The sequence below is a fragment of the Eptatretus burgeri genome, chromosome 11, assembly GCF_056783735.1.
Source record: "Eptatretus burgeri isolate ZD-2024b chromosome 11, Ebu_testis_v1, whole genome shotgun sequence".
In the NCBI taxonomy this organism is placed as follows: Eukaryota; Metazoa; Chordata; class Myxini; order Myxiniformes; family Myxinidae; genus Eptatretus; species Eptatretus burgeri.
This window is the reverse complement of record NC_140971.1, coordinates 91979173-91991857: the sequence shown is the minus strand read 5'-3', so window position 1 is coordinate 91991857 and position 12685 is coordinate 91979173. Positions and strand designations below refer to the sequence as shown.

General features: G+C 43.6%; 1 protein-coding gene across 1 annotated transcript in view; it reads left to right on the top strand.

Moving 5' to 3' along the window:
* LOC147017653 (uncharacterized) overlaps window positions 1-12685 on the top strand; it is a 52284-nt gene that overhangs the window by 13264 nt on the left and 26335 nt on the right. Inside the window, exons 7-9 of the mRNA XM_085847391.1 lie at window positions 2954-3090; window positions 3669-3722; window positions 12413-12455. Of these exons, the coding sequence (XP_085703517.1) occupies window positions 2954-3090; window positions 3669-3722; window positions 12413-12455 (234 nt within the window). The remainder of the gene's footprint in view (window positions 1-2953; window positions 3091-3668; window positions 3723-12412; window positions 12456-12685) is intronic.

Sequence of the window (12685 nt, the reverse complement as noted above, 5' to 3'; positions counted from 1 at the left end):
AACACGGTGTCTATATTTGTTTACCTCAAGAGTGTTTGTATTTTGTTGTACGTTTTTTTTTGTCATATTAACCAATTCCACCATATGATGTTTCAAAAGAATTATCTTTTTGAGCACTTTACGAATGATGTGACATTCACTTAGTTGTTCTCGATTCATCGCATTTGACCTTTAATCGCAGGAATTAGTGATTTTTGTCTCTTCAGTCCATACTACACCTGTGCCCAGTTTGTTGGTGATCTCTGGGTCAGTTTCTGAAATATAAAGATTTTAAAATGTTCACATTTTTGGTCATTGTGTTTTTTTAGGGTCAACTTTTTGATGTGGTATCCTCGTGGGACCTGACGGTCAATTCCTAAGTCAGATTTAATTAATCAGACAGGAAAATATGCCTTCTTCTGCACTCATTACATTTTTTGTGAAAATGCCACTTTTGACATCATTTTTCTGGGAAAACGTGACATCACAGAGAAAGAATAATGTAAAGCATACTTTTGATGTGCCTTAATTCATCGAATCTAATGCTCAAAAAAACATCCCACTTCTTCCTCTGATAATCCATTCCAGAGTTTTAGTTAGAAAAGCAATTTTTCACCCTTCGAAGACCTTGACCTTCACATTTGACTTTGGTCATTGTGGGTCTCATATCACACTTTGGTTGACTGTGCTGCTCTCCTACCAAGTTTGGTAACAATCGGTTCAGGCATTGCCGACCTTTACCCATGATGGTCTGGAAAAACAGATACACACAGAAATAGACAAGAGAGATGGTCATTCTAATATTTCACTAAACCCCTCAGGGGGCAAGGCATGAATCGATTCTTCGCCTGAAGATGTCACCACATTATTGACCCTCTGACAGAAAGCACCCCCCCCCCACGTGAAGTTTTGCAGGGGGCCACCCACATACCTAGCGGAGGATCTGCAGTGAGAGTTTAGAATTTAAAATAAGATTTTAAATTGGTGATGACCCTTGCTGTTGGAGCACAAGGTGAGCAATGTACTTAACTTCTCAAGGGCTCAACTGCACAACTTGATATTCTGTATATGTATATATATATATATATATATATATATATATATATATATATATATAATCCAGAAAGGCTATGGCAAATCACCCAGTATAACCCTTGCAGCCAGTACATCTATACTTATAAATGTCAGTGTGTCTCCTCCATAACTCCAAAAACCATGAAACCTAGCAGCCTGAAACTTTTCATGCATACAAAGAAAATTCCAAGGAAGTGCATGAGTGAAAATTGAGTGTTTCAATTAATTAAAACACCCCTTTTGAATGTAATTAATGGCTTTATTTAATTATATCCTTCATCATGCGCAACCTCGGTCACCACTCTCCTATGGGTCGAAAGGCATTTCCTGGGTAGCCTCGCTGGGGTCTGAAGCCGCCATGTTTTTTGTCCAGCTCAACCCTACCTTGAGTTGGAACAGGCCGCAGCGATTTCTTAATGATAAAGTTGTTGTTTTCACTTTCCTCACTCATATTATCGAATGCCTGTTCATCAAAGCTACAAATCGCTGGGTATATTGCAATGCTTATAAATGCCCGGTGACGGCAGCGTTTGCGGCTTTATTTCATTTACACACGTGTGATAACCACGAGAATCCCTTAAATTAAACAGCATTGCAAACTTTAAGCTCCAAAAATAACGTGCAAACTCTTTTGACTCCTAAAGCAAGTGTTCGTTTGTCCAATTCGGACATATTTGACATTTTGGGCATCTCTGGGAGGTGCATGTTGAATATGACGGTTTGGTGATTACTCATCGTGTGCCAAAAGAGCCGTTTCTTATCAACCACTTCGTTGGGGCGCTCTACAATATTCGCCCTGTCACTGAATACGATATCGATCAACTTGAACAAAGTTCACTCCTACTCGCCAGCGTTGGCCACGTGGTGCTCTGCGGTGCAACAGGTAGTGACTGGCTCGCTGAAAATGTGAAATTTTATTTTTCATGACGTTTCCCCTTTTTGTTCTTCCACTATATGACCCATCACTTTAGCATAGATAAATACAAGTAAAAATTAAACGTTTGTTGAAACGTTTCGTGTGTTGCGTGGTAAAGCCACTTGGCACACGTTCTTCAAGTTTCAATTGTGATACCGCAGTTTTATACCAGAGGTAGGAAAGCAAAATAAATAATGTGATCACAATGAGAAAAAAATATTTTCACTTATGAAGTAAGGAATCGCCATATCATGGCAGGAACGCCGAGAGGTTTGCATGCTTACTCTGTGTCACCTGGATTCGAATCCCGACCCAGCTATAAACGATCATCCCGGTGTTTCACAGGCAGGGTGATTCATCAATGTGTGTGTCATCTCTCGGATGGATGATAAACTGAGCATCAAATCTGCCGGAATCCTTCACCCATCTCTCCCTCCCAACCATACACCCTCTCCCACCCTCTTCCTCTTTCTGACCTGGAACCCTCTCTCTCTGACCCCTCTCCTTTTCCCCCATTACTCTCTCTCTCTCTCTCTCTCTCTCTCTCTCTCTCTCTCTCTCTCTCTCTCTCTCTCTCTCTCTCTCTCTCTCTCTCTCTCTCTCTCTCTCTCTCTCTCTCTCTCTCTCTCTCTCTCTTTCTCTCTCTTTCTCTTTCTTTCTTTCTTTCTTTCTTTCTCTCTCTTTCTTTCTTTCTCTCTCTTTCTCTTTCTCTTTCTCTTTCTCTTTCTCTTTCTCTTTCTCTTTCTCTTTCTCTTTCTCTCTTTCTCTCTTTCTCTCTTTCTCTCTTTCTCTCTTTCTCTCTTTCTCTCTTTCTCTCTTTCTCTCTTTCTCTCTTTCTCTCTTTCTCTCTTTCTCTCTTTCTCTCTTTCTCTCTCTCCTCTCCCCCCCTTAATACTCCCATTGATGAAGCGACAGGTTGTATTTGCTAGTTTATAATAAATTAACTTTTTGCTGATATAATTTTCATTTATTTATTTCTTGCAGATTCCTCTTTTTCACTTATCCGAACCCTCTGGAGGATCTGCAATAATGGTTCTTTGCAAATGGAGCAGATCTTTTACACAAAGGAAAGCATCCAAAAAACAATGGCACTGTTTTCATCTGCATGTACACGAAGCAACGTAAGCTTTACTTCCCATCCGATGTGCAAACGTCCATCGTCGTGCCAGTAGCATGATTGCATTTACCATGTTAAACGGATTGAAAAAAAAATGTTTTTAAACGACGACACCATGTTCACATTCGCCTCTGAACTGTCTACCCTGGGTTCAAATCTCGACTCAGCTATAAACTACCACTCTGGTTTTTCACAGGTAGTGGTGATTGGTGGTGGTGATTGTGATTGGTGATTGGTGGTGACCTGAATGGTGGTGATTCATCAACGTGTGTGAGAGATTGAGGGTTATTTTGCTTTGGGAAAGAACAACGTTGGGCCTTTGTGACCTGAATGGTGGTGAACTTTGCAGGAAGAGGGTTTCTGCAGATAAAAGTACAAAAGTTCCTGCAATGTCGAGCGATGTAGATAAAAGCCATCAGAGCCATGCGGTCTATCAGTTGCCATTGGCGGTGAAGCCAAAAGTTTGATCAAAAGTTTCATAATTATGATTTTTCTCCATTTTATAATCTAAAATATAGGGACTAAGATGATGTTTTAAATATCAATGAAAAGTCGATTAATCATTCTGTTTCACTCTTTCAGCTTCAAAAAGGAGCGATTCGTGTGGATCAAGTTATTTGGAACGTCCAGGCTGAGGTGAGAATGGTGGAATTGACTGAAGTGTGATTTGGAGTCGTTTATTTTAAAATATATCTTACAAAAACAGGGTTCATAAGGAAGCAAAATTGGGATTTAAAAAAGTCGAAGCAACAAATTAACACAAAACCTGTCGATGGAGGGGAATGGCATGCATTTGCAGCTTCCTGTACCATTGACAACAAAAACAACTGAATGCTATTCTTTCTGATTCTGCCATACCATACTCCATTACAGGGCGTCGGTGCTATCGAAGTAGTTTATTGGCAAGAGTTACACCAGATGGTTTGCCATTGCCTTCCCAGCAGTAGTTGAAGCAGGAATTTGGAATTTGTTCATGGTGTCGGTGATAGCTCACCCAGTCTTCACGAAGGACACCGTGGGGTCTATAACGTCCACAAACGAATGCTGGCAGACAGGATGTCCAGTTTAATGTCCATCCGAGAGATGACACACACATTTAATCACCCTGCCTGTGAAACACCAGGATGACAATTTGTAGCTGTGTCGGGATTCAAACCCAGGCTAGACAGCTTAGAGGCGAATGTGAACCCTTGTGGCCATTCTGCCAGCCCCTGATGCTATACTCATGGGGATTATGTACTGCAAGGCCAGGGAATGTTTTTAGGCAAAGTCTTTCACAGACTGGCTGGCAAGGCCTGCCGTTCAATTGAAGGTGAATTGAGCAGGAACTTGTAATTTGTTCCAGGGTGCCGGTGATAACTCACCCACTCAACACAAAAGATGCCGAGACATCTTTAACGTCCACCAACTAATGCTTGCAGAGAGGAAATCCAGCTTAACATTTATTCAAGGGACGATGCACTTTGTGCTGCAACGCCCTGTATGCAAAACCCCAATCAGACAGTTTATAATTGGATGCAGACTAGACAGCTCAAAGATAAGGGCACTACATCTGCACTATCGTGTCGAACAATAGAGGATGCAGAAAACAAACAATGAGGTCAAACAAATCATTCCTATAATAAGCAGGATAAAGACAACTTGAAGGGCACTCTTTGATGTTGCGACGTCGCCAGATCTGCCTCTGCCCCCATTATTATACTTGTACCAAGTTTTGATTGAAATCCCTGAACCTGAATTTTAAAAAAATTAAATAATTCTGGCTGCCAGACCATATGTCCAATCAGGTTAAAAAAAAACAAAAAAAAACGTATATTCCTCATGATTGCTCGATCATAATTGTGAAGTTTCACTTCGGTTGATGAAGCGGTTCAAGATAAATATATATATATTTTTAAAGATTTTCCTTCAATCCAATATGGCTACTAGACCATGTGACCTATTAATTATTCATGAACACCCTGGTATCTCCAAAGCTTGCAAAACGTGTGACGTTTCCCCTCGATCTGTCAAGCAGTTCTGGAGAAGATGATTTTTGAAGGTTTTTATGTAAAAAAAAAGACAATGACTGCCGAACCACGTGACCAATGACGTCATCAATCCCCCCCCCCCCCATACAATTTAGCCCTAGATGACCCTCAAAAATTTTCGTACTCATCGGATAAAGCGTTCGACGTATGCAATTATGACGTCATAATGAAGCCACCTATGGCATCATCCCCAAAAGTCCCACTTTTCCCATGGGGAGTACTTGACATGTGCCAAGTTTCAATTTTTTCCATGGATGGTGGTTTCAGAGATACAGAGGTCCAAAGTTTTACCTTTTTTCCAACATGGCTGCCATACCACATGACATATGACGTCATACTTATCATGAGCACATCCCACATGAGTAGTCGCGCCTATGGTGAAAATTTCGTGTCAATCGGATAAGCAGTTGAAGAGAAAACAGAAAGAATTTGCACTGACAGACGTATGTACGTACGTACGGATGGATGGACAACCTGAAAACATAACGCCTTCAGCAGTGGAGGCATAATAAAAAGATCAGAGGGAAACTAGTTATTGAGAGTTGCAAGTGCAGCCCAAGACATGGTTGTGGTGATGGTGTAAAGGTCATCGAGTCCGGAAATGTCGACCCGCTAGCATTACAAGTCCTCTGGCGACGTGGAATGACCAGGTGGGACACAGAAAGAAAGAAAAAAAATCCCCATATGCACAGGGACACGCTCCAAAATAAATTCCAGCTCGAGGCATAATGTTGTAAACCAGGAAACTTCATTGCAACACTGACCACGACACAATTGTATGAGCAAGGTGCTGCAGGTCACACGGGGCAATAGGCCACACGCAGTCCCGCACGCAAGGGCACTAACACCTCCGGAGATGTTTATCTGGGTTAAAAATTGCCTCGCTGCATCTCCTGATGTCGGGTCAAATCCAGGACACACAGGTTTGATTCCGCAGCAGTTGGTACTATGGGAAAGGTACGCCTGAAGATCCATAAACTGTTCCGTTGCTGCTTTATTATTCGGTCATACCTGTGTAATCTTCCATTGATATTCACCGTGACATTGAAAAAATTAATATTATTTTTATGAAGACGCCTGATAAATTTGTTGCGAAATTCATCATTTCCATGGTCATTCGATAATTATTATTATTATTTTTTTTTAATGTGAACTGTAAGTTGGTCTGATGCAATGCTGCTCAATTATTTGGCTCAATAAGGCTTGTCACAGCTTCTCTGGAGTGTTAATTGGGTAATTAATTTTGTATGCAAATGGGTGGAATTTTGGATCCTCCTTCCCTGCTCCCACCTCTCACCCTCATCCCATATCCTCCATACATGTACCTTCCCTCTAAGTTTACTCCTATCTCTTCCCAACGTCCTTGCATTGATGCCCCCGTTCCTTTCGACCTCCTTTCTCTCTCCTATCATCTTCCTCTAAATTTACCCCTCCCCTCTCCCCTACCCTCATCTCCTTTCATCCACTATGTTAGCAATACACAGATGGTACCATATGTCATTACAGTGTGAATTTACATCTCTGATCAAATTAACACAAACAACACTCACATATAACTGTGCGTTGAGGAATACGTACCTTGACAGTTTCTCCATCATCACTGATGAAATGACAGACAGGAATTAGAGAGTAGGAAGGCCTGTTTTGTCGTACTCAATCTGACGTTGTCCATGTATTTCTCATACAAATTGGCTTTTGAGGTTTAAGTGTCTTCTGATCCAGAATGGTATAAAAGGGGGAAGGAGGAGAAAGGTGGGATTATAGCTCTTGGTATGAAAAAAATTTTTTTTGGTGTCGAGTCAAGACTCGTGGAAGGGATAGAACTCTGAAGGGATAGAAATCAGGACACAACAGAAGAGATGAGGGTGAGGGGAGAGGGTGAACCCACATCAGAATTGAAGGACAAAAGTGGCTTGGACAAACAATCAGAGTGGCGAGGAATGAGGAGTACGACACATGGGGTTGACAAGATGGACAAGGAAGGAAAAACTGGAAATTTGGAAGGATGTGGGCTTTGGGGTAGGGCTTCAAGTGGGGTGGCAGTGTTAACAGAGGGTGAAAAGATCATGGTTTTAGATTGGGGATGATCTGAGATGGTGATGAACATCTGTCTTGAAGACTTGGAGGGAAGAATGAGATTGAAGAGGATGTGGAAGATGGCTTCACAGGTGGGAAAATGGGTTCAAAGATTCTGGTGTCTGAATCTTCACCAAAACGTAATCCGTTCGTCCTTTCCACACACCCAACCTGTCCACCAAATTTTGTCCGAATCCGTCAAAAAACTCTTTGAGATATCCAACTCACAGACAAACAGGGGCGAAAACATAACCTCCATCCACCTTCGGTGGAGGAGGTAATGAGTATAAAACAATCAAATCAGAATTTTGATTGGGTAAAAAGAAAAACGGTCATGCTCTAAGACCACTGCTTAAGCAGCACGAAACGCTCTGCACAGAGTATGGTCCCAATGTCCTCCTTTAAGACCACATGGAAGCAATCTGTGAAAGTGTAATTCTCAGTTGTTTTTCGCTTGTTGCAGCAAATTGTGTCATTACCGGTGTGCATCGAGCTACTGATGCAGTTCTCTGTTAATTGGATATGCATTGAATGCAGTCAGCATGCCTTGACAGCTGAAAAGCCCAGGGCCATGCAAATCCCTTGGGTTGGCGGTAGTGCACCAGTCCCAATGCACCGTGTGCCCTGCTCGGGACCATGGAGGAGATGTCCCTCTTTTGCAATCCAACAACACGGAACAGCGAGCTTGTCCAACAACAAGCAGAAAAACCGGTGGAGCAGCGAGGTTAGATGTCCAGCAAGAGATGTATCTGAGTGCAACCCTGTTTCTGCAATTGCTTTGAGACGGTGACTTACCACGAGCACTCGGATTCCTCCGTACCTTTTTTCTTTCGTGTCCAGCATAACATTCGCTCGATTGTTCATTTCACGTCTCTCCTCTTGTTGCTTCTTCCATGAAGACCTCTCCATTCTTGGATTTTTCCCCCCCCCCACTTTATTAGCCTCAATTGCTATTAATCAATCAATGACATTGATCGATATATATATGGCTCATCTGTAAGCAGACCAAACACTGGAATTTTCTATTTGCCCATCACTGATCCAGCCAATGGTTTCATCCAGTGACGAGGTATGTGGCAATAGATGAACTTTAACTGGGTGTTCCATCTGCTGGCATTAGTTGGTGGACCACACGGTGCCCTTGACGTAGAATAGACGAGCTATTATATCAGCATCCTGAACAAACTCCAAATTACTCCTCCAACTTACACTGATAAAAAAAACGATTTTTTTCTTTGTTGGAAATTATTTCTTGAAACAATAAAAAATTTTCTTGATTAAAAAAGATTTCTGAGATATTTTCTTAAAACCAGAATTCTTTTCTTCGAGTAACCAATGTGGTTATTTCAAGAAATGCCACATTTTAGTTTTATTATTTTTTGGGGGGGGAAGGGGGGGGGAGATTTCTTCACACCAAATATTATTATTTTGGATGCAGCCTATGGCTGCTGGTTGCATCATTGCTGGGAGCATGGCTGTGCTGCTGATGCAGTGCCCCTGTTTCCAGTAAGCTGGTACCCATTTTGCTGACCTTTGAAGAATGACAGGCTGAGTAAACCCACCAGGTATTGTTTAACGGCACAACAGGGGCTCAAACCCAAGACCCTGAGATCTTAAGACAGTCACCTTCACCGTTAAGCCGCCAGCACCAGGATTGTTTGCACCAAAGACAAATGAATGTTGAACTTTTAATTTCATTATGCAACCAGTTGGTGTTTCAAGTCAATGCAGGGAGTGTTTTCACCAGCATGGTATAAATTAGCAATATTTTCTTGCAAAATTAAACTCAACAACCAAAAAAAATAAAGAATATACAGGCGGCATCTTGTGACCACGTCTCGTTTTCAGATATTTTTCGTTTACTGACGGTTTTGTGATTTTTCTTCTTCTTCTTGGAATCCCGGTTTTAAGTTAATGCGGATGTAGGCGAAACTGCGGATTATGCCAAATTTCATCTTTCTATCCCACCTAGAAACAAGGAGAAGAATACATAAAATGTCATCGCCCCCGTTGTTTGAGTAATTTTGCTGTACGGAGTTAAAGGGCGAGGTCATATTCATTTACAACTAAAATGGCCGCCGGTCTACCGGTTGGCCATCTTTGATCGAATCTCGAAATAAAATCATGCACTTATTTATACGATAATGTAGTCTTTTCGCCAATTTTGAACAAAATTTGTCAATACTTACCCGAAATATGGTGATGGACGGATGCACGGATGGACGAGACCCAATTCATAAGCTCCCATTTTGGACTAAGTCCAACCAGGGGCTAATTACTCTACATTTATGTGAGTGAGTGGTTGGAACATATTGTTACGGTTGTGGAAATTCGCAAATCACCATTCAGGTCCCGTAGGTGAGATATCTCTGTAAGAACATGTGTAGTTAGCCCCATACGCGTTGTTTAGAGGGAATAAATGTGATTCATTCGGGCTGCGACGCTTTGAGATAGCCGTTTTTCTGTTCTATCTTTATTTTGAACCAACCACGCTCCAACCGTCAGGCAACAACAACAACGCCAACAGCCACGACCTTTACCTTCACAACTCGCTCCTGCAAACATCGCATCACCGCCATTCCAAACGGCACCATGGCCATCGGCCACCGCCGGAAACCCTCCACCACCTTCACCTCCCTCCTTCTACGGCCATTCCCGCACCACCTGTGAGCACCGAGCGTTGGGCTGTCCTGGGTTCTTACAAGATACGCGCCGAGCCGCGAGTGCAAATAGCGGCCTTTCCGAGGAGAATTCGGATCAGGAATGCTACACGCCCACTTCTGATCCGTCCAATTAGGAAGCGCGGGGCGGCTTGGCCCCACCTCCAGGCGCGTCTGTCTGGAATCGAGATATGCAAATTCTAGGATCAGGGGAGATTCATGCCCCTTTTCCTCCGTCCAATCGGCGAGCGTGGCTCCGCCCTCGAGGAGATCCTGATCCGGAAATTTGCATATTGTTTTCTCCTGCCGGCCTATAAAACGGCGAGTGCGAGGCGAAAGAAAGGAGTTGTTGTGCAGAGAGTTAGATTTTGGTTGGAGTTGTTGCGAGGCAGTCAAGTCGGGTTGGAGAGCGGAGTGGAGTCGGGAGGCCAAGGCGTCAAGGTGCTTTTCTGCAGTCGGCTGAGGAGAATTGGGGGAAGAGTCCAAGGAGCTCGGGTCCGAGGCAGGGAAGACGGCGGTCGGCGACGAGGTCGCAGTGGGATCGCTCATCGCGGGACCCAAGCCAGCCAACCATTCTCCTTCCCCCAGGGCATCAACAATTCCCCCCCCCTTTCCCCCGCGCTGAGATAGTGCAGAAAGGGGGCCCCGTTCCCACCCCACTCCAAGCGGTGCCAACGAAACCCGCGAAGGAGCACGAAGTCGGGGCACCGTCGCGCAGCCACATTTGCGGCTCATCACGAGGACGCGGGTAGGACCCCCCCGGTCTCGCGGGCCTGACCGCTCCTTCAGGTCCCGCGCACACATTGGCCTACGGGCCCGTCTGCCTCCTTGCCTATGAGGGTGGCTTCTTTCCTTTGCTTTTGAGTAAATGTGTGTCGGCGCCAGTCTGGTGAAGTAAAACTGTTTAAGTGTTGCTGTGTGTCGGTCTTAGTCGGTAGTATCTCTGCGTCATTGTTTCTTTTGTTGCATTTGATATATATGCATTCTGTTTGGCTGTATATGTGTGCTCTCCGTGTGCCGCGGAATAAATGTGCATTATGTTGAACTGTTTTCCCGTTTTGCTTCGTCTTTTCTTTAATTGAATCTCCATCTTGCTTCACGTAAAGGGTTCGTTCGTAGTGGGCTTAAAACGCCCGATAATTAATTGGAACCGTCGAGGCCGACGATAACACCGCTCGGTTAACCCGATAGCACGGAACGGACCGCTTAAGCGGTTCGTGTCCGGAGTCGGCCTGTGGCGAGGTACGATCGCCCGGTCTACCATCCGCGTGGGTACTTAGGTAGGTCGAGTTTGGCGAACAACCCTATCCTACGTGGGTGGCCGATTGGCACGATTGTGGTGAGGTCGAAAGGCCCACCCGTGACTGGCTGCGGGTGATAGTTCCCGGAGGGTCACGACAGAATTGTCCGTCCGGTGGGCGATGTGCCGCGATTCGAGTCACGTGGCCGTTCGCACGCCGGCGGGCGCGAATTCGCAACAATATCATATAACCTGCATGGTGGGGGCTTAATGGTTAAGGTAGTTGTTTTTGGATCTTGAGGACCTGTGTTCAAACCCCAGCTGTGCCAAAACAGTGCTAGATGGGTCGACTCAGTCTGTGATAGCCCTCTGTGATTGAGTTGAGCACCAGCTTGGGGGGAAGTGATGCATTTGAGCGTCCTGTGTCAGAGTGGTGACCTTTCTGGGATTGTAACCCCCTATCCAATGATTAGTGGGTTACAATCAGATCGCACGCACTGCCTCGGCACACACTGGAATATTTATTTCTTCTTTTTTAAGAAAGAAAAATATGCCTCGATTTAAGAAAATATTTCTTATCACTTCCAAGAAATGTTTTCCTAGTTTGAGGTTGTTTTTTTTTTCTTTGTCTTTTCTTCTTCTTAAAGTAAAATATTTTAGGCAGTGCACAAGGGGCACTGGATCAGCAGCACAGCCATGCTTCCAGGTAAATAATGCAACAAGCATCTGTGTGCTGCATACAAAAGGAAAGGACTCTTACTCCGCCACCCCATTGTCCCAATATCCTCACTACGGCATCGCGGTGACGGAGCAACACCTTCAAAACTCAACACATCTTCACACTTCAGGATACTTTATAATATATATATATATTTCATCGGGCCCTCAAATATTCACAGCAGGTATATGGTTTCCCCCACTCCTCTCAATTCAACCAGGTATCTGGATTGAAATAAATAATTTCAAAGTTCTTGCAAATTGCTTTACTTGTGGCGCCAACCCAAAGGGCATGTTTTCATTCTCAAGGGTTTGACAAAAGCAAAGTGAGACATTAGACATGAACAATGAAATGATGTGACAAACCCACCGTGATGCAAACCAAATATTAAATCTGACCTTTTCGAACGTAACAATCACTCGACGAGGTCCATCTCTCGCTTCCAAAGACATAAGGAATTTCGAGCAATTTTTAAATCATGGGTGATAAGAAAATGTGGTGTGGTTATGAAACCGAGGAATGCTCTATTAAAGTAATGCCATGTAAGACACTTAATGTTTTCCATTCTAAATCTGATAATGATGTGCAAAACTATGTTGCAGCTCAATGAAAATATTGACCTTGTGCAAGAAAAGAAGACAAAAGGTGTGTAAGTGATGTAATAATACACCTATTTGTGTGTTCAGCATTGTTTCATTTGCCCAAGGTATTATCATCTTGTAATTGCGCACACTTGTGACGAGTCGAACAACATTCTTCATTTGCTGTACCTCTGCGCTTGCACGATACGGATGCTTTGACATTTCTGATGGTTTCGTTGGAACTCGTCTCAGATTAGCTTAAGATGGGATTGTCACTGTTTTTACGTTACCAAT